Genomic DNA, 25,264 nt, shown 5'->3' on the forward strand with positions numbered 1-25,264 from the left:
TCAGTTAACGTCATTGATGCAGGACTTTCGTGCGGAGAAGGTTGACGCTGCACCAACCTCTAGCCTACAACCACCCACGGTTGTGCGTCCTGTGGACGCTGAGGCGACCTTCTGCCGCACTCCAGCTGAGAGAGTCCCGCCACCCATGCGTTCCAGTGTACCCTGCCAGCCGCATGTTGACGTTCAGCGACGCACGGAACCTTCCGTTGACGTTCGCGAGGTACAACAACAGTCTAAGTTGTTTTGTTTTGACGCGGTGCGTCAACCTCCGCAACCCAGTGTGGTTACCTCTGCTCGCCCACATCAGACTAGACAGTTTGGAGTAGACGCTATGCGTCCCCGCGCTGCTATGGTTGTTGCCAGTTCACAGACTGGGCAACAGTTCCATGACGTTGCGTCCGGTTCAGTCACGCGTGCACCCGTGCTGCCGGACTCAGCTGACCAGCCGATTCCTACTCCTTTGCCGCTTCCTCCTCAATTCTCGGATGATGGACTCTCTGATGATGACGACGCGGCACACATTGATGACCCACATTCGGACCTTGACGAACCCAAGACCACGCAACCCTCTTTGGACTTTAGAAAAGTTCTTGCTCTGTTCAAAGAGATGTATCCGGACCAGTTTGTGTCTGCGGCTCCACGCTCTCCTCCGTCAGAGTTTGCTTTAGGTACGCAGTCATCCGCGCCTGCCTTTACGAAACTCGTCCTCGCCCGCTCGTCCAAGAGAGCTTTACGAGTTTTAGGAGATTGGATGCAGTCCAAAAAGAACCTAGGGAAGACAGCCTTTACGTTTCCCCCTGCGAAACTCTCTTCCAGATCGAGCGTCTGGTATGCCACGGGAGAAGTTCTCGGCTTGGGAGTTCCTGCCTCTGCCCAGGGCGACTTCTCAAGTCTGGTAGACTCTCCCCGCAGGCTAGCCATGAGACGCTCTAAGATATGCTGGTCTCCTTCGGACCTAGACCATCTGTTGAAAGGAGTATTTAGAGCCTTCGAGGTCTTTAACTTTTTGGAATGGTGTCTGGGAGCTTTGAGCAGGAAGATCTCCCCGTCTGACAAGGAATCTTCCTTGCTCATAATGTCCTGCATGGACAAGGCCATACGTGACGGATCTAGTGAGCTTGCGGCTTCGTTCGTATCCGGGGTCCTCAAGAAACGGGAGAACCTTTGCTCTTTCCTGTCAGCTGGAGTAACACCGTGTCAAAGATCAGAATTTCTTTTTGCTCCTCTCTCAAAGTGCCTTTTCCAAGAGGACTTGATTAAGGAGATTGCTGCCTCTTTGATTCAGAAGGACACCCATGACCTGGTTGCGTCCTCTGCCCGCAAAGCCACCCCTTTGCCTACCTTGTCAAGACCCAGGATGGACACTCCAGCGTCCAGATTCATTCCGCCCTTTCGTGGCAGAGCCTCCAGCAGAGGAGGTGCTCGTGCCGAAGGGAGACGTGGGAAGAAGAAAGGTACCAAGTCCTTTAAAGGCAGAGTCTGACTGCCACCTTCTTCAGACAGCAGTGGGAGCCAGACTCAAGAACTTCTGGCAGACCTGGGAGAAAAGAGGCGCAGATGCACAATCTGTGAAGTTGCTCAGAGAAGGGTACAAGATCCCGTTTGTACGAAAACCCCCTCTAGCAACGTCTCCCATCGATCTCTCTCCCAGGTACAGAGAGGAAGACAAGAGACGAGCTTTGAAGCAGGAGGTGTCTCTCTTACTAGAAAAGGGAGCGGTAGTCAAAGTCCGGGACCTTCAATCCCCGGGCTTCTACAACCGTCTCTTCTTAGTGGTAAAGAAGACAGGAGGGTGGAGGCCGGTGCTAGACGTCAGTGCGCTGAATGTCTTTGTCACAAAGCAGACGTTCGCCATGGAGACCACAAAGTCCGTTCTAGCAGCGGTCAGGAAGGAAGACTGGATGGTCTCTTTAGACCTAAGGGACGCATACTTTCACGTCCCCATCCACCCAGACTCCCAACCTTTTCTGAGATTCGTTTACGAAAAGGTTGTCTACCAATTTCAAGCCCTGTGCTTTGGCCTAAGCACAGCTCCTCTTGTGTTTACGAGGCTGATGAGGAATATAGCCAAATTCCTTCATTTAGCGGACATCAGAGCCTCCCTCTATTTGGACGACTGGCTTCTAAGAGCTTCTTCCAGTCGTCGCTGTCTGGAGAATCTAAAGTGGACTCTAGATCTGATCAAGGAATTGGGTCTCCTGGTCAATATGGAAAAGTCTCAACTGGTCCCATCCCAAACTATTGTGTATTTAGGGATGGAGATTCACAGTCAAGCTTTTCGGGCTTTTCCGTCGGCCCCCAGAACAAGTCAAGCCCAGGTATGCATCCAGAACATGCTGAAGAAGGAACGATGTTCAGTCAGACAGTGGATGAGTCTGATAGGGACACTATCATCCCTGGAACAGTTCGTTTCGTTAGGAAGACTACACCTCCGTCCCCTTCAATTTCACCTAGCTGTTTACTGGAAAAAGGACAAGACGCTAGAAGCGGTCTCGATCCCCATTTCCGAGAAGATGAAGTCGTCCCTGACTTGGTGGAAGGACAGTATCAGCCTCAGAGAGGGTCTGCCCCTGGCTGTTCAGACTCCCAACCACGTTCTCTTCTCGGACGCATCGGACACGGGCTGGGGTGCGACATTAGACGGTCGGGAATGCTCGGGAACTCGGAACTCGAGTCAAAGAACGTTACATATCAACTGCAAGGAGCTACTGGCAGTTCATCTGGCCTTGAAAAGCTTCAAGTCCCTCCTTCAAGGCAAAGTGGTGGAGGTGAACTCGGACAACACCACGGCTTTGGCGTACATCTCCAAGCAAGGAGGGACCCATTCTATGACGTTGTACGAGATCGCAAGGGACCTCCTCACCTGGTCAAAAGATCTAAACCTTTCTCTAGTAACGAGGTTCATCCAAGGCAACTTGAATGTCATGGCAGATTGCCTCAGTCGGAAGGGACAAATCATTCCAACAGAATGGACCCTACACAAGGATGTGTGCAAGAGACTGTGGGCCACATGGGGCCAGCCTACCATAGATCTCTTCGCAACCTCGATGACCAAGAGGCTCCCAATATATTGCTCACCAATCCCGGACCCAGCAGCAGTTCATATAGATGCCTTTCTACTGGATTGGTCACATCTAGACCTATATGCATTCCCCCCGTTCAAGATTGTCAACAAGGTACTGCAGAAGTTCGCCTCTCACGAAGGGACAAGGTTGACGTTAGTTGCTCCCCTCTGGCCCGCGAGAGAATGGTTCACCGAGGTACTTCAATGGCTAGTGGACGTTCCCAGAACTCTTCCTCTAAGGGTGGACCTTCTACGTCAGCCACACGTAAAGAAGGTACACCAAGGCCTCCACGCTCTTTGTCTGACTGCCTTCAGACTATCGAAAGACTCTCTAGAGCTAGAGGCTTTTCGAAGGAGGCAGCCAGGGCGATTGCTAGAGCAAGGACATCCACTCTTAGAGTCTACCAGTCGAAGTGGGAAGTCTTCCGAAACTGGTGCAAGTCAGTATCAGTATCCTCGACCAGTACCTCTGTAACCCAAATAGCTGACTTCCTCTTATACCTGAGGAAAGAAAGATTTCTTTCAGCTCCCACTATCAAAGGTTACAGAAGCATGTTGGCATCAGTCTTCCGTCACAGAGGCTTAGATCTTTCCAACAACAAAGATCTACAGGACCTCCTTAAGTCTTTTGAGACCACGAAGGAGCTTCGTTTGGCTACACCTGGTTGGAATTTAGATGTGGTACTAAGATTCCTTATGTCAGAAAGGTTCGAGCCACTACAATCAGCCTCCTTTAAAGATCTCACTTTAAAGACTCTTTTCCTGGTTTGCTTAGCCACAGCTAAAAGAGTCAGTGAGATTCACGCCTTCAGCAGGAACATCGGATTTTCATCTGAAACGGCTACATGTTCTTTACAGCTTGGTTTTCTAGCCAAAAACGAGCTACCTTCTCGTCCTTGGCCGAAATCGTTCGATATTCCAAGCCTTTCAAATATGGTTGGAAATGAACTAGAAAGAGTCTTATGCCCTGTTAGAGATCTTAAGTTCTATTTAAGACGAACTAAACCTTTACGAGGACAGTCAGAAGCTTTATGGTGTTCTATTAAGAAACCTTCTTTGCCTATGTCAAAGAATGCCTTATCCTATTATATCAGACTGTTGATACGAGAAGCTCATTCCCATCTGAGTGAGGAAGACCAAGCTTTGCTGAAGGTAAGGACACATGAAGTTAGAGCTGTCGCAACTTCAGTGGCCTTTAAACAAAATAGATCTCTGCAGAGTATAATGGACGCAACCTATTGGAGAAGCAAGTCAGTGTTCGCGTCTTTTTATCTTAAAGATGTCCAATCTCTTTACGAGAACTGCTACACCCTGGGACCATTCGTAGCAGTGAGTGCAGTAGTGGGTGAGGGCTCAACCACTACATTCCCCTAATTCCATAACCTTTTTAATCTTTCTCTTGAAATGTTTTTTATTGTTGTTTTTGGGTTGTCCGGAAGGCTAAGAAGCCTTTCGCATCCTGGTTGATTTGGCGGGTGGTCAAATTCTTTTCTTGAGAAGCGCCTAGATTAGAGGTTTTGATGAGGTCCTGTAGTATGGGTTGCAACCCTTGATACTTCAGCTCCTAGGGGTCGCTCAGCATCCTAAGAGGATCGCGAGGCTCCGTAAGGAAGACGTACTTAAAAAGGCAGAGTAATTGTTCAAGTCGACTTCCTTACCAGGTACTTATTTATTTTATGTTTGTTATTTTGATAACTGCTAAAATGAAATAAAAAATCCTTAGCTCATAATAATGTAAACATTTATTGCTGGTCTCTACCCATCCCCCTGGGTGTGAATCAGCTTATATAATCACCGGCTAAGTTTAATATTGAAAAATGTTATTTTTATAATAAAATAAATTTTTGAATATACTTACCCGGTGATTATATATTAAAGGACCCTCCCTTCCTCCCCAATAGAGACCCAGTGGACCGAGGAGAAAATTGAGTTCTGTGTTTACATTGAGTACTGAGTACCTGCACGACAGATGGCGCTGTTGAAGTACACCCCCTACCTGCATAGCGATCGCTGGCGGATTTTGAACGTAGAGTTTTCTGTCGAGCAGCAGAGCTGCAGCTTATATAATCACCGGGTAAGTATATTCAAAAATTTATTTTATTATAAAAATAACATTTTTTAAGCAATTTGTATTTTTTCCCAACTAAACAAACCTGAGTCCTTTACTGTAGGACATAGAAAACAGCAAAGCTGAACATGGCAGTTAAAACTTATAACAAGGTGTAAACAACCAACAGGTAGATTACCTGTCAATGCAGGGAGGCAACCGTCGCCCCTCCAGCTCACAGCTAACTCACTTGGATTGCAATTGGAGGATGGTGTTTGCGAGAAAGTTTGGATAAAAGGACTCAAGTTTGAATACTGTAGTTTGCTCCTACACAAATACAAACCATTGTCTTTAACTATAGGAGACTCATCTTAAAGTTGGAGGAAGTCCCTGTTCCAACTGGCTAGAACTTTGTCCAGGAACTGAAGACTCAAGCATGAGATGCTGAAGAGTCAAGCTTCCTACAACTTGTGACCCTTAAGCATGCCTAAGGGGATATGGCCTGTGCCTGAAAGTGGTTGTGCTTGAGCTAGAATCTACTGTGTTGTAAGCCTGGCAAAAGTGATGAGCTAGTCAAAGGTCTTGAAGAAGGCCATTTTATGGACTAATGGGTTTGCCTGGATACCTCACATTCCTCCTTGTAAGGAGTATGGGGGAAAAGACTTCCCCATGTGCTCACCTTTACTTCAAATCAAGTCCAGCTGGTAAGGTTACTAAAGCTGTACCCCAAGATAGAATAACTATACTCAACTTAGAGCTTTTGCTCAGAGAGTTTATGTTTTAACTGAAAAGGAACACCCTTTACCCATAAAAGAAAACCTTTCTGGTACAACCCAAGAACATAAGTGGTGGGGTACCCTTAAAATTGCACTCTTCGGCGTAGATGCAACAGTTCCTGCTTTATTTAAATCAGTTAGCTCTGTCACTCACTGTCTAAAGGAAAAGGCAACCGTTTCAGCTGATGTGTTTGACAGTAAGCAGAGTAATGAGAAACTTGATGTTCCTCATTCCTGTTTTCCTGAGGCTAAACTAACTAGTTTAGCTTTACGATCTCGTGAAATTAAAGCTCTCTTGATGGACCTTGATGCTTATGAAGGTGTAGACCCAAATGGTATCTTCCTTTATTTTTCATAAAGACTACAGATTTCTTAACTCCAAAGTTATCTGTCATTTTGTGCAAGTTAGAAAGAAGAAGAGCTTTTAGCACTTGTTGGAGAAATTGGTAATGTCACTCCACTCTGTAAATATGTTTGTGGTAGCTCAAGTCCAACTGATTACCACCCAATTTGCATAACTCTCATATTATCTAAACTTTTTGAATGTGTTTTGTCAAAGCGTCTTAATAGGTTTGCTGAAGGTAATCATGTGCCCTAGTTTATAATTTGGTTTTCGTAAAGGCCTTAAGAGCATGTGATGCCCTTCTTACAATCTCCAATGCTGTACAGAAATCCCTCGATTGTAGTCAGGAAGCTCGTTGGATTGTCCTTAATTTTAGTGCTGCCTTTGACCGTGTTAATCATGAGGCCCTTGTTTTCAAACTCAAATAATTGGGAGTGGGTGGGTCATTTCTTGGCATTATTATTGAATTTTTAAGTAATAGATTACGAAGAGTGGTTGTTGATGGGCACCATAGTGAGTATAGGAATGTGATATCTGCTGTTTCTCAGGGTAGTGTTCTTGGTCCATTACTTTTCATACTATATACACATGAAATGTGGTTTGACCTAGAAAAAAAGCTTGTTCCATATGCAGAAGATGCTACACTCTTTGCATCAATTCCATATCCTGAATGTAGATCTACGGTTGCTGAATCCCTTAAAAGAGATCTAGCTAAATTAGTGCATGGTGGAAATTATGAGGCATGAAGTTGAATCCTAACAAAACTCAAAAGTATGATTGTAACTAAGTCAAAGACAGTGGCTCTCAACATCTGGATCTCAGCATTGATAATGTTTCATTAACTATGAACGACTCTTTTAAAATTTTAGGTGTGATTCTCGACAGAAAATTTACTTTTGAGAAACAAATTAGGTCTGTGTCTTCTTCAACTGCACAAAAAATTGGCTAATTGAGAAAGTCTTTTCAGATTTTCTGTGATCAATTTATTCTGAAGAAGTGTCTCAATTCTTTCATTCTACCTTGTTTTGAGCATTGTTATTCTGTCTGGTCTTCAGCTGCTGATTCTCATCTTAATTTATTGGACAAGTACTTACGGTCTGTTAAATTTCTTATTCCTGATCTAGATATTAATCTCTGGCACCATCGTTCAATTCATTCGTTATGCATGTTGTATAAGATTTTTCATAATTCTGATCATCCTTTACATTCAGATCTTCCTGGACAGTTCCATCCTGTTCGTAATACCAGGGTTATCTAGTAAATAGTGGTGAGCCCCTTCCCTCATATCCAGAAATATATATGTTATAAGTACTAACTACTGTATGCATGAAAGAGCAAGACGTGGCTAACATGATATATTCTCCTCTACGAATTTTTCTGGGAAAGTTTTACACTTAAGTTATCGTCTCTGACACTTTATGCATCTCTCAGCATAGCTATGACAAAATTTGTAAACATATAAACAAGCACACAAAGAAATACGATGAACATAACTCAAGAGAGAGACGTGAAGCAAATGTTTCGTTGTCCCTCCTTATTTGCGGGTTCGCTCTTTGTGAATTTGGTCGTTCGCGATACAGAAAACTGTATAACATATTAAATAAAAAAAATCACAGAGTCGCTGTTTCCCTATAATTACTCTAGTGGCCAGATGTTTTTAAACCAACTGAGCAAAGCAGAACACCCCAAATTTATAGCTAACACATGTAAACTATTCCATGATAAACTCTGTTTAGTAATTCTAATACAGTAATAAAAATTATTAAAAGAAGTACATACACATATTATGTTTAAGTAATATTTGATATACAGTACATGTAATATATATATAGTAATGCTGATGAAAAATATAAATATACATTCATCCTCTCCTACGCTTATTGACGCTAAGGGCCTCAGTTAGATTTCGCTAGTCGTCTCTATCTTGAGCTTTCAAATCAATATTTCATTCATCATCTCCTACTTCACACTTCATAGTCCTTAGCCATGTAGGCCCGGGTCTTCCAAATCTTCTGGTGCCTTGTAGAGCCAAGTTAAATGTTTTGTGAACTAATCTCTGTCAAGGTGTTCAAAGAGCATACACAAACCATCTCCATCTACCCCTCACCATGCACTCATCCAACTATGGCATTCGAGTAATCTCCATCAGTCTGTGGGAGTCGGCAATATAAACATCAGGGGATGTTCACAGAAATAAATGGAATTATAATCATTTGGAATTTGTAATTTCTATATTCAATGAGAGCTTTGGGTGTGGGGGTGTGGAGGAAATAGCCCACCTAAATCTCGATGAAGACACTGGCAGCAGGGTGACGGATTGGGTTTAAGGCTAAGGAGAAAAAGTCTCTTCGGCTTTTACTCCTAATGCCTGGCGGTTGATCTTACTAGAATTAGTATGGACCAGCAGGGGTCACTTGCCTTAGTTAGATAGGCACTGCACATTACAAGGAACTGGCTACCCTTTGATGTATCTAGCAAATGAATCCTCCAAGGCCCTTTGTGTCAATAGGCGTAGGAGGAGATGATGCTGATGATGATATTCACCTGATCATCATATACATGCCAACCCTTTCCCCCAATAATGGTGTCCAGACTACAAGGATTAATTTTGACTTTAAGAGTGAAAGTCAAAAGACAGCATGACACCCAAGATATAATTATTTTCATTAGCTGCAAGATTATCTCATTATTATATGAAAGCCCAAGTGCTGGATGGGAAGAAAATGGGAATTTTCTAGATTTTGGGGGATAAATGTCTATACAGTAAAACCAGAACTTTGTGAGCAAAGCAATACAGTATGAAAATCAGGTAATTACCCGCTAACTAGCGCGGGGGTAGTTAACCCTCGTTAAAATCTATTGGCTCGTCAATTTCAGCTACGCCGAAAGTAAACCCAATGTAAATAGCAAGGTTTGTATTTCGGTTACGGAACAAACAGAACTTTGTGAGCGAAGCAATACAGTATGAAAATCAGGCGATTATAGAAAAAACAAATTTTATTACCAAAATTCCAATACTTTCCCTTTCTACATTAACAAAGGCAATTAAAAAACAGATACGACTACCTTCACAGCAATTTCCTTCAACTGTCATTCTTACCTGAATTACAAACTTGTCCCATATTTGAACTGCTCTGACTACTGCTTGCATTCGTCTGATTTGCGAGGGAATCTTGGCAGTATCCTGCGGCCTCTTGAATCAATGATAAAATCTTGGCCATTTTCACAAGTATTTGGGAGACATCGCTGGGTAAAAAAAGAAATTAAATTACAGTACTGTATTACTGAAAAACCCAGGAAAAGGTGACTCCTAAATTTATCAAATTATAATTATTTTTTTATTAATTAGGCTAACAAGACCACTGATTCCTATTTTCTAAATGAAAGGCAAAAATTGGAGCACATTAAGGTAAAATGGTGGAAACCAAAATAGCATTAATACTCCAATACAGTTAACCCTACTTTTATGAGTCCTCAATTTGACAGACTTCTTTACTTGTATAGCTACATTGTCATCATGCATTTCTGCTATGCTATACTTATAAATATGATGAATTTTGTTGATGAGTCACTTCTTTACTTGTATAGCTACAGTGTCATCATGCGTTTCTGCTATGCTATACTTTTAAATATGATGAATTTTGTTGATGAGTCACTTCTTTACTTGTATAGCTACAGTGTCATCATGCATTTCTGCGATGCTATACTTTTAAATATGATGAATTTTGTTGATGAGTCACTTCTTTACTTGTATAGCTACAGTGTCATCATGCATTTCTGCTATGCTATACTTTTAAATATGATGAATTTTGTTGATGAGTCACTTCTTTACTTGTATAGCTACAGTGTCATCATGCGTTTCTGCTATGCTATACTTTTAAATATGATGAATTTTGTTGATGAGTCACTTCTTTACTTGTATAGCTACAGTGTCATCATGCATTTCTGCGATGCTATACTTTTAAATATGATGAATTTTGTTGATGAGTCACTTCTTTACTTGTATAGCTACAGTGTCATCATGCATTTCTGCTATGCTATACTTTTAAATATGATGAATTTTGTTGATGAGTCACTTCTTTACTTGTATAGCTACAGTGTCATCATGCATTTCTGCTATGCTATACTTTTAAATATGATGAATTTTGTTGATTAATCTCTAAAATTCATGATAATTGTTAACCCTTTTACCCCCGGGGTATTTGGAAATTTCCAACCCTTAACCCCCAGGGGGTTATTTTTTTCCCAGCACATTTTGCAGTATATTTTCTTTAAATTACTCTAACAGCCTTAATTTTCGTCATAGAGAGGTCAGGTTGGTCTCATTCTCTTGGAAAATGCCTGAATTTTCTCAAAAAATTATCAAAAAATATGAAAAACTAATTTTTATAGCATTTTTTTTGCAAGGACGTACCGGTACGTCCATGGGGGTAAAGGGATGGCTTTTGTGAAACGTACCAGTACGTCCTTTGGGGGTAAAAGGGTTAAGTACAATCTTATTAAAGTTAGGCTAGTAATTACAGAGATACTATTAACTGCAGAATTTCATGATTGCTCAAATGCAAGCTATACCATGAAGTCTTTGATATCATTCATAACTTGTTACTTTTCAGAAGTCCGTGACACCTAGGTATCTGATAAGCAAAACTATTATCGTTAATTTAAGAAATATCTGTTTTGATGTTACTGTTTTTAAAATATTTTATTTTAATTGTTCATTATTTCTCAGATCGTTTATTTATTTCCTTATTTCCTTTCCTCACTGGGCGATTCTTCCCTGTTGGAGCACTTGGGCTTATAGCATCTTGCTTTTCCAACTAGGGTTGTAGCTTAGCTAGTAATAATAATAATAATAATAATAATATGTTATTTTCATTAGTAAAATAAATTTTTGAATATACTTACCCGGTGATCATATAGCTGTCAGCTCTGCTGCCCGACAGAAAAACCTAAGGACAAAATACGCCAGCGATCGCTATACAGGTGGGGGTGTACATCAACTGCGCCATCTGTCGAGCAGGTACTCAAGTACTCCATGTCAACACAGAACCAATTTTCTCCTCGGCCCACTGGGTCTCTATTGGGGAGGAAGGGAGGGTCCTTTAATATATGATCACCGGGTAAGTATATTCAAAAATTTATTTTACTAATGAAAATAACATTTTTCAATATTAAACTTAGCCGGTGATCATATAGCTGATTCACACCCAGGGGGGTGGGTAGAGACCAGCATTACATGTTGACATTATTATGAGCTAAGTATTTTGTATTTCATTTTAGCAGTTATTCAAAATAACAAACATAAAATAAATAAGTACCTGGTAAGGAAGTCGACTTGAACAATTACTCTGCCTTTTTAAGTACGTCTTCCTTACTGAGCCTCGCGATCCTCATAGGATGCTGAGCGACTCCTAGGAGCTGAAGTATGAAGGGTTGCAACCCATACTAAAGGACCTCATCAAAACCTCTAATCTAGGCGCTTCTCAAGAAATGACTTTGACCACCCGCCAAATCAAGTAGGATGCGAAAGGCTTCTTAGCCTTCCGGACAACCCAAAAACAATAATAAAACATTTCAAGAGAAAGATTAAAAAAGGTTATGGAATTAGGGAATTGTAGTGGTTGAGCCCTCACCCACTACTGCACTCGTTGCTACGAATGGTCCCAGAGTGTAGCAGTTCTCGTAAAGAGACTGGACATTCTTAAGATAAAAAGACGCGAACACTGATTTGCTTTTCCAATAGGTTGCGTCGAATATACTTTGCAGAGATCTAATTTGTTTAAAGGCCACGGAAGTTGCGACAGCTCTAACTTCGTGTGTCCTTACCTTCAGCAAAGCTTGGTCTTCCTCATTCAGATGGGAATGAGCTTCTCGTATTAACAGTCTGATAAAATAGGATAAAGCATTCTTTGACATAGGCAAAGATGGATTCTTAACTGAACACCATAAAGCTTCAGACGGGCCTCGTAAAGGTTTTTAAATGGAACTTAAGAGCTCTTACAGGACATAAGACTCTTTCTAGTTCATTTCCAACCATACGATAAGTTTGGAATATCGAACGATATTGGTCAAGGCCGAGAAGGCAGCTCGTGTTTGGCTAGAAAACCAAGTTGTAGAACATGTAGCCGTTTCGAATGAGAATCCGATGTTCTTGCTGAAGGTATGAATCTCACTGACTCTTTTAGCTGTGGCTAAGCATATCAGGAAAAGAGTCTTAAAGGTGAGATCTTTCAGGGAGGCTGATTGTAGCGGTTCGAACCTGTCTGACATAAGGAATCTTAGTACCACGTCTAAATTCCAACCAGGTGTAACCAAACGACGCTCCTTCGTGGTCTCAAAAGACTTAAGGAGGTCCTGTAGATCTTTATTGTTGGAAAGATCTAAGCCTCTGTGACGGAAGACTGATGCCAACATGCTTCTGTAACCCTTGATAGTGGGAGCTGAAAGAGATCGTTCTTTCCTCAGATATAAGAGAAAGTCAGCTATTTGAGTTACAGAGGTACTGGTCGAGGTTACGGATACTGACTTGCACCAGTTTCGGAAGATTTCCCACTTTGATTGGTAGACTCTAAGGGTGGATGTTCTCCTTGCTCTAGCAATCGCTCTGGTTGCCTCCTTCGAAAAGCCTCTAGCTCTAGAGAGTCTTTCGATAGTCTGAAGGCAGTCAGACGCAGAGCGTGGAGGCCTTGGTGTACCTTCTTTACGCGTGGCTGACGTAGAAGGTCCACCCTTAGGGGAAGCGTTCTGGGAACGTCTACTAGCCATCGAAGTACCTCGGTGCGCCATTCTCTCGCGGGCCAGAGGGAAGCAACTAGCGTCAACCTTGTCCCTTCGTGAGAGGCGAACTTCTGCAGTACCTTGTTGACAATCTTGAACGGAGGGAATGCATATAGATCTAGATGTGACCAATCTAGTAGAAAGGCATCTATATGAACTGCTGCTGGGTCCGGGATTGGTGAGCAAAATATTGGGAGCCTCTTGGTCATCGAGGTTGCGAAGAGATCTATGGTTGGCTGGCCCCAGGTGGCCCAAAGTCTCTTGCATACATCCTTGTGGAGGGTCCATTCTGTTGGAATTATTTGTCCCTTCCGACTGAGACAATCTGCCATGAGATTCAAGTTGCCTTGGATGAACCTCGTTACTAGTGAAATGTCTAGACCTTTTGACCAGGTGAGGAGGTCCCTTGCGATCTCGTACCATGTCAGAGAGTAGGTCCCTCCTTGCTTGGAGATGTACGCCAAAGCTGTGGTGTTGTCCGAGTTCACCTCCACCACTTTGCCTTGAAGGAGAGACCTGAAGCTTTTCCAGGTCAGACGTACTGCCAGTAGCTTCTTGCAGTTGAAATGCATTGTCCTTTGACTCGAGTTCCATAATCCCGAGCATTCCCTACCGTCTAATGTCGCACCCCAGCCTACGTCCGATGCGTCCGAGAAGAGAACGTGGTTGGGAGTCTGAACAGTCAGGGGAAGACCCTCTCTAAGGTTGATATAGTCCTTTCACCAAGTCAGACCAGACTTTATCTTTCTGGAAACCGGGATCGAGACCGCTTCTAGCGTCTTGTCCTTTTTCCAGTGAAAAGCTAGATGGTATAGAAGAGGACGGAGGTGTAGTCTTCCTAGTGACACAAATTGATCCACGGATGACAGTGTCCCTACCAGACTCATCCACAGCCTGACTGGGCAGCGTTCCTTCTTCAGCATCTTCTGGATGGATAGCAGGGCTGGGGGTTGATCGTCTTGTTCAGCAACGTCCTCATCAGAGGGTTCCTCATCCGAAACTGATGAGGAAACGGCAACGGAGTGGGCAACGTCTGACTCGCTGAATCCGGTCGCACAGGTGGATGCGTGACGGAGCCGGACGCAATATCATGGCACTGCTGCACAGTCTGTGAACTGTCAACAACCATGGGTGCGCGAGGAAGTACAGCATCAACCCGAAACTGTCTAGACTGTCTGGGTTGTGCAGTCAACACCCTACCGGGTTGCTGAGGTTGACGCACTGCGTCACAACAAGTCACCTCTGCTGGTTGTTGAACGTCTTCCTAGTGACACACTGAACGTCAACAACCACCTCCGAGCGTCGCTTAACGTCAACGTGCGACTGGCAACCCACACTGGGTCGCATCGGTGGAGGAACCACCTCACTGGCAGACGCGAGTAGGATACCTCAGCGTCAACAGGGCGCACAACCAACCGGTTGGAAGGTTGTTGGCCAGAAGGTTCTTCTCCGTATTTAAGTCCTCTATCAAGGACACAAGCTTGGACTGCATGTCTTGCAGCAAAGCCCATTTAGGGTCTACGGGAGCAGGTGTGGCAACAGACGGGGTTAGCGACTGAGGCGGAACCATTTACCATCCCTGGAAGCCTTGTTATGTGTGACATAATAGTACAGCAAAACTTCAAAGGCTCGACAAAAGTTGAGAAGTTGACCTGTAAACAACTTGGAGCGTCTCCTGGCTAGGCGCCAGGGCGAGTCTACCAGAATTGAGAAGTCTATCTGGGCAGAGGCATGAACTCCCAAGCCGAGAACTTCTCTCGTGTCCTATCAGACTCTCGCTCTATAAGCCAGTTTAAAAGAAGGGAAATCAAAGGCTGTATCCCTAAAACTCCTCCTGGTGCAAAAACCAGTCGCCTAGCCAACGTAACGCTCTCTAGGAGAGCGAGAGAGCACTAGCTTAACAACAACGGCTTCGAAGTAGCTAGGCCTAGTGTAAGTTCTGACGTTAGGCGAACGAGGAGCAGCAGTTACAAGATCCGGACGAAGATCCTTAAAAAATCATCATGATTTAATTAAAGTCCATAGGAGGCTAAGCAGCTTAAGGCTCCTCTCCAAATGACAGAGTCCTCAAAGGAATATCAGTAGGAGGGAGAACAGCACTTTCTCATCTACAGGAACCTTGTCCGAGAAAAGCTAGGTTATCTCAGTGAGGGTCTCACTGGTGCATTAGCAGCAGACCAGAAGGCGACGTTATGTAACTGCTTGACAGTCTGTGAACTGTCAAAAACTGAACTGTCAACCACAACAGGTGCGTGAGGACATACAGCACTGGTGCATTAGTAGCAGACCAGAAGGCAACGTCATGTAACTGCTTGACAGTCTGTGAACTGTCAACAACTGAACTGTCAACCACAACAGGTGCGTGAGGACATACAGTGTTCACTCGAGACTGCTTTGACTGTCTATACTGAGCAATCAAAACAACTCTAGAATGCGGAGGTTGACGCACCGCGTCAAAACAAAACAACTTAGGTTGTTGTTGTAACTCGCGAACGTCAACGGAGGGTTCCGTGCGTCTGTGAACGTCAATGTGCGGCTGGCAGGGTACACTGCGCATGGTGGAACTCTCACAGCCGGAGTGCGGGAGCAGGTAGCGTCAGCGTCTACTGTACGCACAACCGTGGTTGGTTGTAGGCTAACGGGTGCAGCGTCAACCTTCTCCGCACGATACTCCTGCATAAAAGATGCTAACTGTGTCTGCATAGACTGTAGCAAAGACCACTTAGGGTCTACAGCAGCAGGAGCGGCAACAGACGGTGTTACTGCCTGTTGCGGTACCGCTTTGCCTCTCTTAGGAGGTGAGCAGTCGTCGGAAGACTGCAGCGAATCCGAACTGACCTAGTGGCTACAACTGGGCCGTTGGACTTGCGCGGAAGGGACCGACTTGCGCTTAATAAGCTGCGAGACCTTGGTCCATGGTTTCTTACGAGAAACCTCTTCCGCAGACGAGAAGTAAATGGGCTCTCTCGTCTTTGTGTGGGTGGGGCGATCTTGGGTAGATACGCCCGAAACCACGGAGGGAAACGTCTGTTCGTTGATCAAGGCCTGACGAACCCGAACCCATAAGTCGTTCGACATTACTTCTCCCCTGGGCTTGGGAGCTTGCAAGAGGTCCCGGACTAGGTGAACGACAGGCACGAACAGACGAACCCTCGGACGCAACACTGTAACACTTTGCGCATATCACTTTATCACTTCGATTTTCTGTTTTGCACTTATTTCACTGAAATCGAAACTTTTACTGATTTCTACCTGAAACACGCAATTCTACCCTTCATTAAAAGGTAGTAATTGCGAAAACAGTCGTATAATGCAGCTCATTAATACTAGCAAAAACAGAAAACATATATAAAGATAAAGAATTCAGTGGCTGGGAAAGAGACTAAACACTAGTTCAAATAAACTACGTTTACAATCTCTCACCGCACATAGCCTGGGGACAAGAATAAAACCCTAGAAACGTTTTACCTTCTTCCCCGTACAGCGACTAGGGAGGAGAGTAACACGAGAACAACGTTACCCGCTTGAACGGAACGTTTTTTCTCCTCTCTCTCCCTCCGTCTCTATCTCTCTCTCTCTCTTTCTCTCTTGATTTCGCACCTGAGAGAAGAGCCCAATTATATATCGTCAAAACATGTTATTTGGCTAAAGGAAAAAAAAAACTGAAAGGTTTTCCAAATAAAAAGTTCCTTTAATTTAGAATTTAAACCATTTAAGCTAAGAAAGAATGAACGAAACGTCAGAATCGATTTACTCTTACTGCAAAGTGAAACCGTGATACACTCTCTCTCTATCGTAACGATAGAGCGCAAGTTGAACGTCCTGAACGTCAACAACTGCGTAGTCTAAAAAACTAAACGTTAGTTCATCTTTGAAAACAGTACGAGACTGTCAAAGAAATTCTTTCATAAAACATTAAATTTAAAAAGTTTTAAATTCTTTAAAGGCTAAATACGATATAACGGGCTCAACGTTGATTAACTTCGGTTCCAAGTTAGGACCGCCTACTATCAGGAAAGGTCGCATATAAACAAAACATAAAAATTTATTTTTATATGTTTATAATAAATGGAAAGTTAATCGAAGAGGCCTAATAAGGCGGAGAGATATAAAATATATAGATCTATAACGTGTTAAGCAAAATTACTAAAAACCTAAACACACTTCCGTCTAAGGGAAGGGTCGGCCATTTAAAAGTGAAAGAGAGTCCATACTCTCTTTGTCACCATAATTAAATCTATCCAAAACGAGTTCAAGTTTTGAGATGAAGATAAAACCCCTGCATAGCGAAAGCTCAAAACTAGAATAGTGTACTTCACCAAATAGTTGTGAAAACAAATCCAGTTAGTAACAGCGTATTTAGTAGGTCTTGCCAGTGGCACGACAGAGAGAAAATTGGTTCTGTGTTGACATGGAGTACTTGAGTACCTGCTCGACAGATGGCGCAGTTGATGTACACCCCCACCTGTATAGCGATCGCTGGCATATTTTGTCCTTAGGTTTTTCTGTCGGGCAGCAGAGCTGACAGCTATATGATCACCGGCTAAGTTTAATATTGAAAAAATAATAATAATAATAATAATAATACATATACCAAGGCCCTTCCCCCAATTTTGGGGGGTAGCTGATATCAACAATGAAACAAAACAAAAATGGGACCTCTACTCTCTACGTTCCTCCCAGCCTGACAAGGGACTCAACCGAGTTCAGCTGGTACTGCAAAAAGCAAATATGAGGACTACTGGACATTCAAACCCCACTGTGTTTGATGAAGCATCAAGTATTCATCATTCACTACTAGAATAAAAAATACACTGAAAGGCTAAATAAAGGATGAACGAGATGTGGAAGAAAACTGCTAATTACGGTACTTGATCTAGAAGGTCCCCCCACTTTCAAACGTTCAGATACAAACACAAATCCAACTGAAAATAACAAAGATAAAGAAAGACTGTAATAAAACAAGATATCATTTAACCCTTTTACCCCCAGGCTATTTGGAAATTTCCAACCCTTAATCCCCAGGGGTTATTTTTTTTCAAGCACATTTTGCAGTATATTTTTTTCAAATAGCTCTAACAGGCTTAATTTTTGTCATAGAGAGGTCAGGTTGGTCTCATTCTCTTGGAAAATGCCTGAAGTTTCTATAAAAATTATCAAAAATATGCAAAAACAAATTTAAATAGCAGTTTTTTTGCAAGAACGTACCGGTACGTCCATGGGGGTAAAGGGATGAGTTTTGTAAAATGTACCAGTACATCCTTTGGGGGTAAAAGGGTTAAGTTGAGGGCAGGATAGATTATAGTTACTATAGACTAATTTGACGAGGCTACAATCCCAAATCTGGAATCTCGAGGTTTTAGCTTAAAGATGATTCGTTTTCCAAGGAGAGGGGGAACTCACTAAAAACCATTTGCCTTCAGGAATCCAATTTGTTTAGTGTGCTAAAATGTGAAGTGAATGTTGGAAAACAATTCTTTCAATAAGTAAATGCAAGGGTAAAATATGTTATTTTCATTAGTAAAATAAATTTTTGAATATACTTACCCGATAATCATGTAGCTGTCAACTCTGTTGCCGACAGAAATCTACGGTCGGGATACGCCAGCGATCGCTATACAGGTGGGGGTGAACACCACAGCGCCATCTGTGGTCAGGTACTCCAGTACTTCTTGTCAACACCACCTCAATTTTTTCCTCGGTCCACTGGTTCTCTATGGGGAGGAAGGGTGGGTCAATTAAATCATGATTATCGGGTAAGTATATTCAAAAATTTATTTTACTAATGAAAATAACATTTTTCAATATTAATCTTACCCGATAATCATGTAGCTGATTCACACCCAGGGTGGTGGGTGGAGACCAGCATATATGTTAACAAAGAAGCTAAGTATCCCGTATTTTATTTTATTAGTTATTCAAAAATAACATAAAATAAATAAGTACCTGGTAAGGAAGACGACTTGAACCATTACTCTGCCTTTATTAAGTACGTCTTCCTTACTGAGCGTAGCGGTCCTCTTAGGATGCTGAACGACTCTTAGGTGCTGAAGTATAAAGGGCTGCAACCCATACTAAAGGACCTCATCACAACCTTTAACCTCGGCGCTTCTCAAGAAAGAATTGACCACCCGCCAAATCAACAAGGATGTGGAAGGCTTCTTAGCCGACCGTACAACCCATAAAAAGTATTCAAGAGAAAGGTTAAAAAGGTTTTGGGATTATGGGAATGTAGTGGCTGAGCCCCCGCCTACTACTGCATTCGTTGCTACGAATGGTCCCAGGGTGTAGCAGTTCTCGTAAAGAGACTGAACATCTTTGAGATAGAATGATGCGAACACTGACTTGCTTCTCCAATAGGTTGCATCCATAACACTCTGCAGAGAACGGTTCTGTTTGAGGGCCACTGAAGTAGCCACAGCTCTCACTTCATGTGTCCTTACCTTCAGCAAAGCAAGGTCTTCTTCCTTCAGATGAGAATGTGCTTCCCTAATCAGGAGCCTGAATAGGTAAGAAACTGAGTTCTTAGACCTTGGAAGAGAAGGCTTCTTGATAGCACACCAAAAGGCTTCTGATTGTCCTCGTAAAGGTTATGACCTTTTTAGATAGTACCTAAGAGCTCTAACTGGGCAAAGTACTCTCTCCAGTTCGTCCCCCACCAAGTTGGACAGGCTTGGGATCTCGAACGACTTAGGCCAAGGACGTGAAGGAAGCTCGTTTTAGCAAAAAACCGAGCTGCAAGGAACATGTAGCCGTTTCAGATGTGAAAACTATGTTCCTGCTGAAGGCGTGGATCTCACTTACTCTTTTAGCTGTTGTCAAGCACACGAGGAAAAGAGTTTTCAATGTGAGGTCCTTAAAAGAGGCTGATTGGAGAGGTTCAAATCTTGATGACATAAGGAACCTTAGGACCACGTCTAGATTCCAGCCTGGAGTGGACAACCGACGTTCCTTTGAGGTCTTAAAAGACCTAAGGAGGTCCTGTAGATCTTTGTTGGTGGAAAGATCCAAGCCTCTGTGGCGGAAAACCGCTGCCAACATACTTCTGTAACCCTTAATCGTAGGAGCTGAAAGGGATCTTACGTTCCTTAGATGTAACAGGAAGTCAGCAATCTGGGTTACAGTGGTACTGGATGAGGAAACTGCATTGGCCTTGTACCAGCTTCGGAAGACTTCCCCTTTAGACTGATAGACTCTGAGAGTGGATGTCCTCCTTGCTCTGGCAATCGCTCTGGCTGCCTCCTTCGAAAAGCCCCTAGCTCTTGAGAGTCTTTCGAAAGACTGAAGGCAGTCAGACGAAGAGCGTGGAGGTTTGGATGTACCTTCTTTACGTGAGGTAGACGTAGAAGGTCCACTCCTAGAGGAAGAGTCCTGGGAATGTCGACCAGCCATTGCAGTACCTCTATGAACCATTCTCTCGCGGGCCAGAGCGGAGCCAACCAACATCAGCCGTGTCCCTTTGCGAGAGGCGAACTTCTGAAGTACCCTGTTGACAATCTTGAACGGCGGGAATGCATACAGGTCGAGATGGGACCAATCCAGCAGAAAAGCATCCACGTGAACTGCTGCTGGGTCTGGAATCGGAGAACAATACAACGGGAGCCTCTAGGTTATCGAGGTAGCGAACAGATCTATGGTTGGCTGACCCCACAGGGCCCAAAGTCTGCTGCAAACATTCTTGTGAAGGGTCCACTCTGTGGGGATGACCTGACCCTTCCGGCTAAGGCGATCTGCCATGACATTCATATCGCCCTGAATGAACCTCGTTACCAGCGTGAGCTTTCGATCTTTTAACCAGATGAGGAGGTCCCTTGCGATCTAGAACAACTTCCACGAATGAGTCCCTCCCTGCTTGGAGATGTAAGCCAAGGCTGTGGTGTTGTCAGAGTCCACCTCCACCACCTTGTTAAGCTGGAGGGACTTGAAGTTTATCAAGGCCAGATGAACCGCCAACAGCTCCTTGCAAAAGATGTGAAGTGTCCTTAGCTCCTGATTCCATGTTCCCGAGCATTCCTGTCCGTCCAAAGTCGCACCCCAGCCCGTGTCTGATGCGTCAGAGAAGAGACGGCGGTCGGGTTTCTGAACAGCCAAAGGTAGACTTCCTTGAGAAGAAAGCTGTTCTTTCACCACGTGAGAGTAGACCTCCTCTCTTCGGAAACAGGAACTGAGATCGTCTCTAGCGTCATGTCCTTTATCCAGTGAGCCGCTAGATGATACTGAAGGGGGCGGAGGTGGGGTCTCCCTAACTCGATGAACAGGGCCAGCGATGAAAGTGTCCCTGTTAGACTCATCCACTACCTGACTGAGCATCGGTTCCTTCTCAGCATGCTCTGGATGCAAACTAGGGCTTAGTAGATCTTTGGGGCCGACGGAAAAGCCCGAAAAGCTCGACTCTGAAGATCCATACCCAGGTAGACAATGGTCTGGGATGGGACGAGCTGGGACTCCTCAAAATTGACCAGGAGGCCCAGTTCCTTGGTCAGATCCATAGTCCATCTGAGAATCTCCAGACAGCGACGACTTGTGGGAGCTCTTAAAAGCTAGTCGTCTGACGGAGCCGGACACAAGATCATGGTACTGCTGCACAGTCTATGAACTGTCAACCATGGGGAAGCGAGGAAGTACAGTGACAACCCGAAGCTGTCTAGACTGTCTGGGTCGTACAGACAACTCCTTATCGGGTTGCTGAGGTTGCCGCACTGCGTCACAACAAGTCACTTCTGCTGGTTGTTGAACGTCTTCCCAGTGACACACTGACTCCGTAAACAAAAAATTCTCTAACAAGGACTAAGCTTGGACTGCATGTCTTGCAACACAGCTCAAGGTCTATGGGAGCAGGTGTGGTAACAGACGGGGTTAGCGACTGAAGTGGAACCATTACCTTCCCTGGAAGCATGTTATGCTTAAATAAAAGTCCATAGGAGGCTACGCAGCTAAAGGCTCCTCTCCAAATGACAGAGTCCTCAAGGGAATATCAGAAGGAGGGAGAATAGCACTTTCTCATCTACAGGAACCATATCCGAGAAAAGCTAAGTTCTCTCAGTGAGGGTTTCACTGGTGCAAAAGCAGCAGACTAGAAGGCAACGTTATGAAACTGCTTGACAGTCTAGTGAGTTGGCAACAACCAAAGATGTGTGACTGAGAAGCATGCGGTAAGGTATGCAGAGCATGCTGTATGCAGAGCATGCTGTATGTAGAGCATGCTGTAAGGTAAGCAGAGCATGTTGCATGGCGTGCGGCTTATGCTGCATGGGATGAGGCTCATGCTGCATGGGATGAGGCTCATGCTGCATGGGATGAGGCTCATGCTGCATGGGATGAGGCTCAAGCTGCAAGGGAAGAGGCTTATGCCGCATGCGTTGAGGAGGATGCCGCATAGTATGAGGCTCCTGCCTCATGGGTTGAGGCGGTTGCCGCATAGCATGAGGCTCCTGCCTCATGGTTTGAGGAGGATGCCGCATAGCATGAGGCTCCTCATAGCATGAGACTCCTGCCTCATGGGTTGAGGAGGATGCCGCATAGCATGAGGCTCCTGCCTCATGGGTTGAGGAGGATGCCGCATAGCATGAGGCTGCCTCATGGGTAGAGGAGGATGTCGCATAGCATGAGGCTCCTGCCTCATTGGTTGAGGAGGATGCCGCATAGCATGAGGCTCCTGCCTCATGGTTTGAGGAGGATGCCGCATAGCATGAGGCTCCTGTGAGGTTCCTGCCTCAAGAGTTGCGTCTGCCTCAAGGGTTGAGGAGGTAGCTGCGCAGAGAGAGGCTCATGCTGTGAAGAATGCGGTTGCTGCATGCGTTGAGGCGGCTGCCTCATAGCATGAGGTTCCTCAAGAGTTGAGGCTCTTGCCTCAAGAGTTGAGGTTCTTGCCTCAAGAGTGGAGGTGGCTGCCGCAAGAGTTGAGGTTGCTGCCTCAAGGATGGTGGAGGTTGCCGCAACGCAAGAGGTTGCTGCATAGCGTTGGTATCTGGCAACTCCCAATGCGGCAGCTCACGCGTGGAGGTAGGTTGAGGAACCTCAACATCATACGTCTGGCAGGGTGGACTGCGCAGAGGTGGAGTTGAGGTTGCTGCCTCGAGGATGGTGGAGGTTGTCGCACCGCAAGAGGTTGTTGCCTCGAGGATGGAGGAGGTAGTCGCAACGCATGAGGCTCCTACCTCAAGGGTAGAGGAGGTTGCTGCAAAGCATAAGGCTCCTGCCTCAAGTGTTGAGGAGGTTGCCGCGTGGCAAGAGACTCCTGCCTCAAGGAAAGTGGAGGTTGCTGCACAGAGCTGGTATCTGGCAACTCCCAATGCGGCAGCTCACGCATGGAGGTAGCTTGAGGAACCTCAACATCATACGTCTGGCAGGCTGGACTGCGTAGAGGTGGAGGAGCGCTCGCAGGAGGAGGTGTGTTAACCTTCTCTGCCTGAAACTCCTGCATCAACACCGCAAGCTGAGACTGCATTGTCTGCAGCATAGACCACTAGAGTTTAAGAAAGACAACAACAAACGGAGCTACTGTCCGTTGAGACTGAGGGTCTAAAACAGCTGGTGCGGCAACAGACGGAGCTACTGCCTGTTGCGATACCACCTCGCCTCTCTGGGAGGTGTGCAGTTGTCGTACTGCAGCAAGTCCGAACTGACCCAGTGCTAATGGCTACACCCAGGAGTTGGACTTGCGCGGAAGGGACCGACTTGCACTTAAAAGCTGCAAGATTTGGTCCATGGTTTCTGCGAGAAACCTCTTCCGCAGACGAGGAATAAAAGGGCTCTCTCGTCTTTGTGTGGGTGGGGTGATCACGTCGGCAACGTGTGTAGATACACCCGAAACCACGGAGGGAAACGTCTGTTCGTCGATCAAGGCCTGCTGAACCCATAAGTCCTTCGACATTACTTCTCCCCTGGGCTTGGGAGCTTGTAAGAGGTCCCAGACTAGGCGAACAACTGGCACGAACAGACGAACCCTCGAACGCAACACTGTAACACTTTGCGCTTATCACTTTATCACTTTTGATTTTCTGTTTGCACTTATTTCACTGAACTCGAAACTTTAAGTGGTTTGTACCTGAAACACGCAATTCTATCCTTCCTTAAAAGTTAGTAATTGCGAAAACAGAATTACAATGTAACAGAAAAATATAATGAAAGATAAATAATTCAGAGGCTGGAAAGAGACTAAACACTAGATCAAATAAACTACGTTTAAAATCTCTCACCGCATAAAGCTTGAGAACAAGAATAAAACTCTAGAAACGTTTACCTTCTTCCCCTAAAGAGACTAGGGAGAAGAGCAAAAACGATAACAACGTTACTCGCTTGAACGAAACGTTTATCCTCCTCTCTCTCCCTCCGTCTCTATCTCTCTCTCTCTCTCTCTTGACTTAGAACCTGAGAGATGAGCCCAATCATATATATCGTTAAAACATATTATTGTTAAAGGAAAAAAAACTGAAAGATTTCCCAAATAAAAAGTTCCTTTATTAGAATTAAAACCATTAAGCTAAGAAAGAATGAACAAAACGCTAGAATCGGTTTACTCTTACTGCAACGTGACACCGTGAAAATTCTCTCTCTATCGTAACGATAGAGCGCAGGTTGAACGTTCTGAGCGTCAACAACTGCAGAGACAAAACAAAACGTTAGTTCAACTTTGAAAACAGTACGAGACTATCAAAGAAATTCTTTCAAAAACATTAAAATAGCATAATATGTTAACAGGTAAAAACGAAATGACGGGCTCAATGTTAATTAACTTCGGTACCAAGAAAAGACCGCCTACTATTAGGAAAGGTCGAATATAAACAAATATAAAAATTAATTTAAATAAGTTTATAATAAAAGGAAGTTAATCGAAGAGGCCTATAAAAGGCGGAGAGATATAAAATAAATCTATAACTTTTGTTAAGCAAAATTAAGAAAGAGAGTCTATACTCTCTTCGACACCAACACTTCCGTCTAAGGGAAGGGTCGGCCATTTAAAAGTGAGAGAGAGTTCATACTCTCTTCGTCACCATAATTAATCAAATTAATTCCAAAAGCTAGCTAAGCTAATGATAAAACTTCCTGAATAGCGAAAGCTAAACTCTAGAGCAAATACATCACCAAATCGTGAGCAAAAACTCCAGAATCAACAGCGTATCCATGTAGGTCTAGCCGGAGGCACGACAGAGGAAAAATTGAGGTGGTGTTGACAAGAAGTACTGGAGTACCTGACCACAGATGGCGCTGTGGTGTTCACCCCCACCTGTATAGCGATCACTGGCGTATCCCGACCG

At 44.2% G+C, this 25,264-nt stretch overlaps 1 protein-coding gene across 4 annotated transcripts in view; it reads right to left on the reverse strand.

Moving 5' to 3' along the window:
* The window catches only part of LOC137643447 (uncharacterized), a 56,388-nt gene that overhangs the window by 12,457 nt on the left and 18,667 nt on the right, over nucleotides 1-25,264 (reverse strand). For all 4 annotated transcript variants that reach the window (XM_068376228.1, XM_068376227.1, XM_068376225.1 and 1 more), the window contains one exon: nucleotides 9,331-9,476. In XM_068376228.1, the coding sequence (XP_068232329.1) occupies nucleotides 9,331-9,476 (146 nt within the window). The remainder of the gene's footprint in view (nucleotides 1-9,330; nucleotides 9,477-25,264) is intronic.

Source organism: Palaemon carinicauda, chromosome 7 (genome assembly GCF_036898095.1).
Source record: "Palaemon carinicauda isolate YSFRI2023 chromosome 7, ASM3689809v2, whole genome shotgun sequence".
In the NCBI taxonomy this organism is placed as follows: Eukaryota; Metazoa; Arthropoda; class Malacostraca; order Decapoda; family Palaemonidae; genus Palaemon; species Palaemon carinicauda.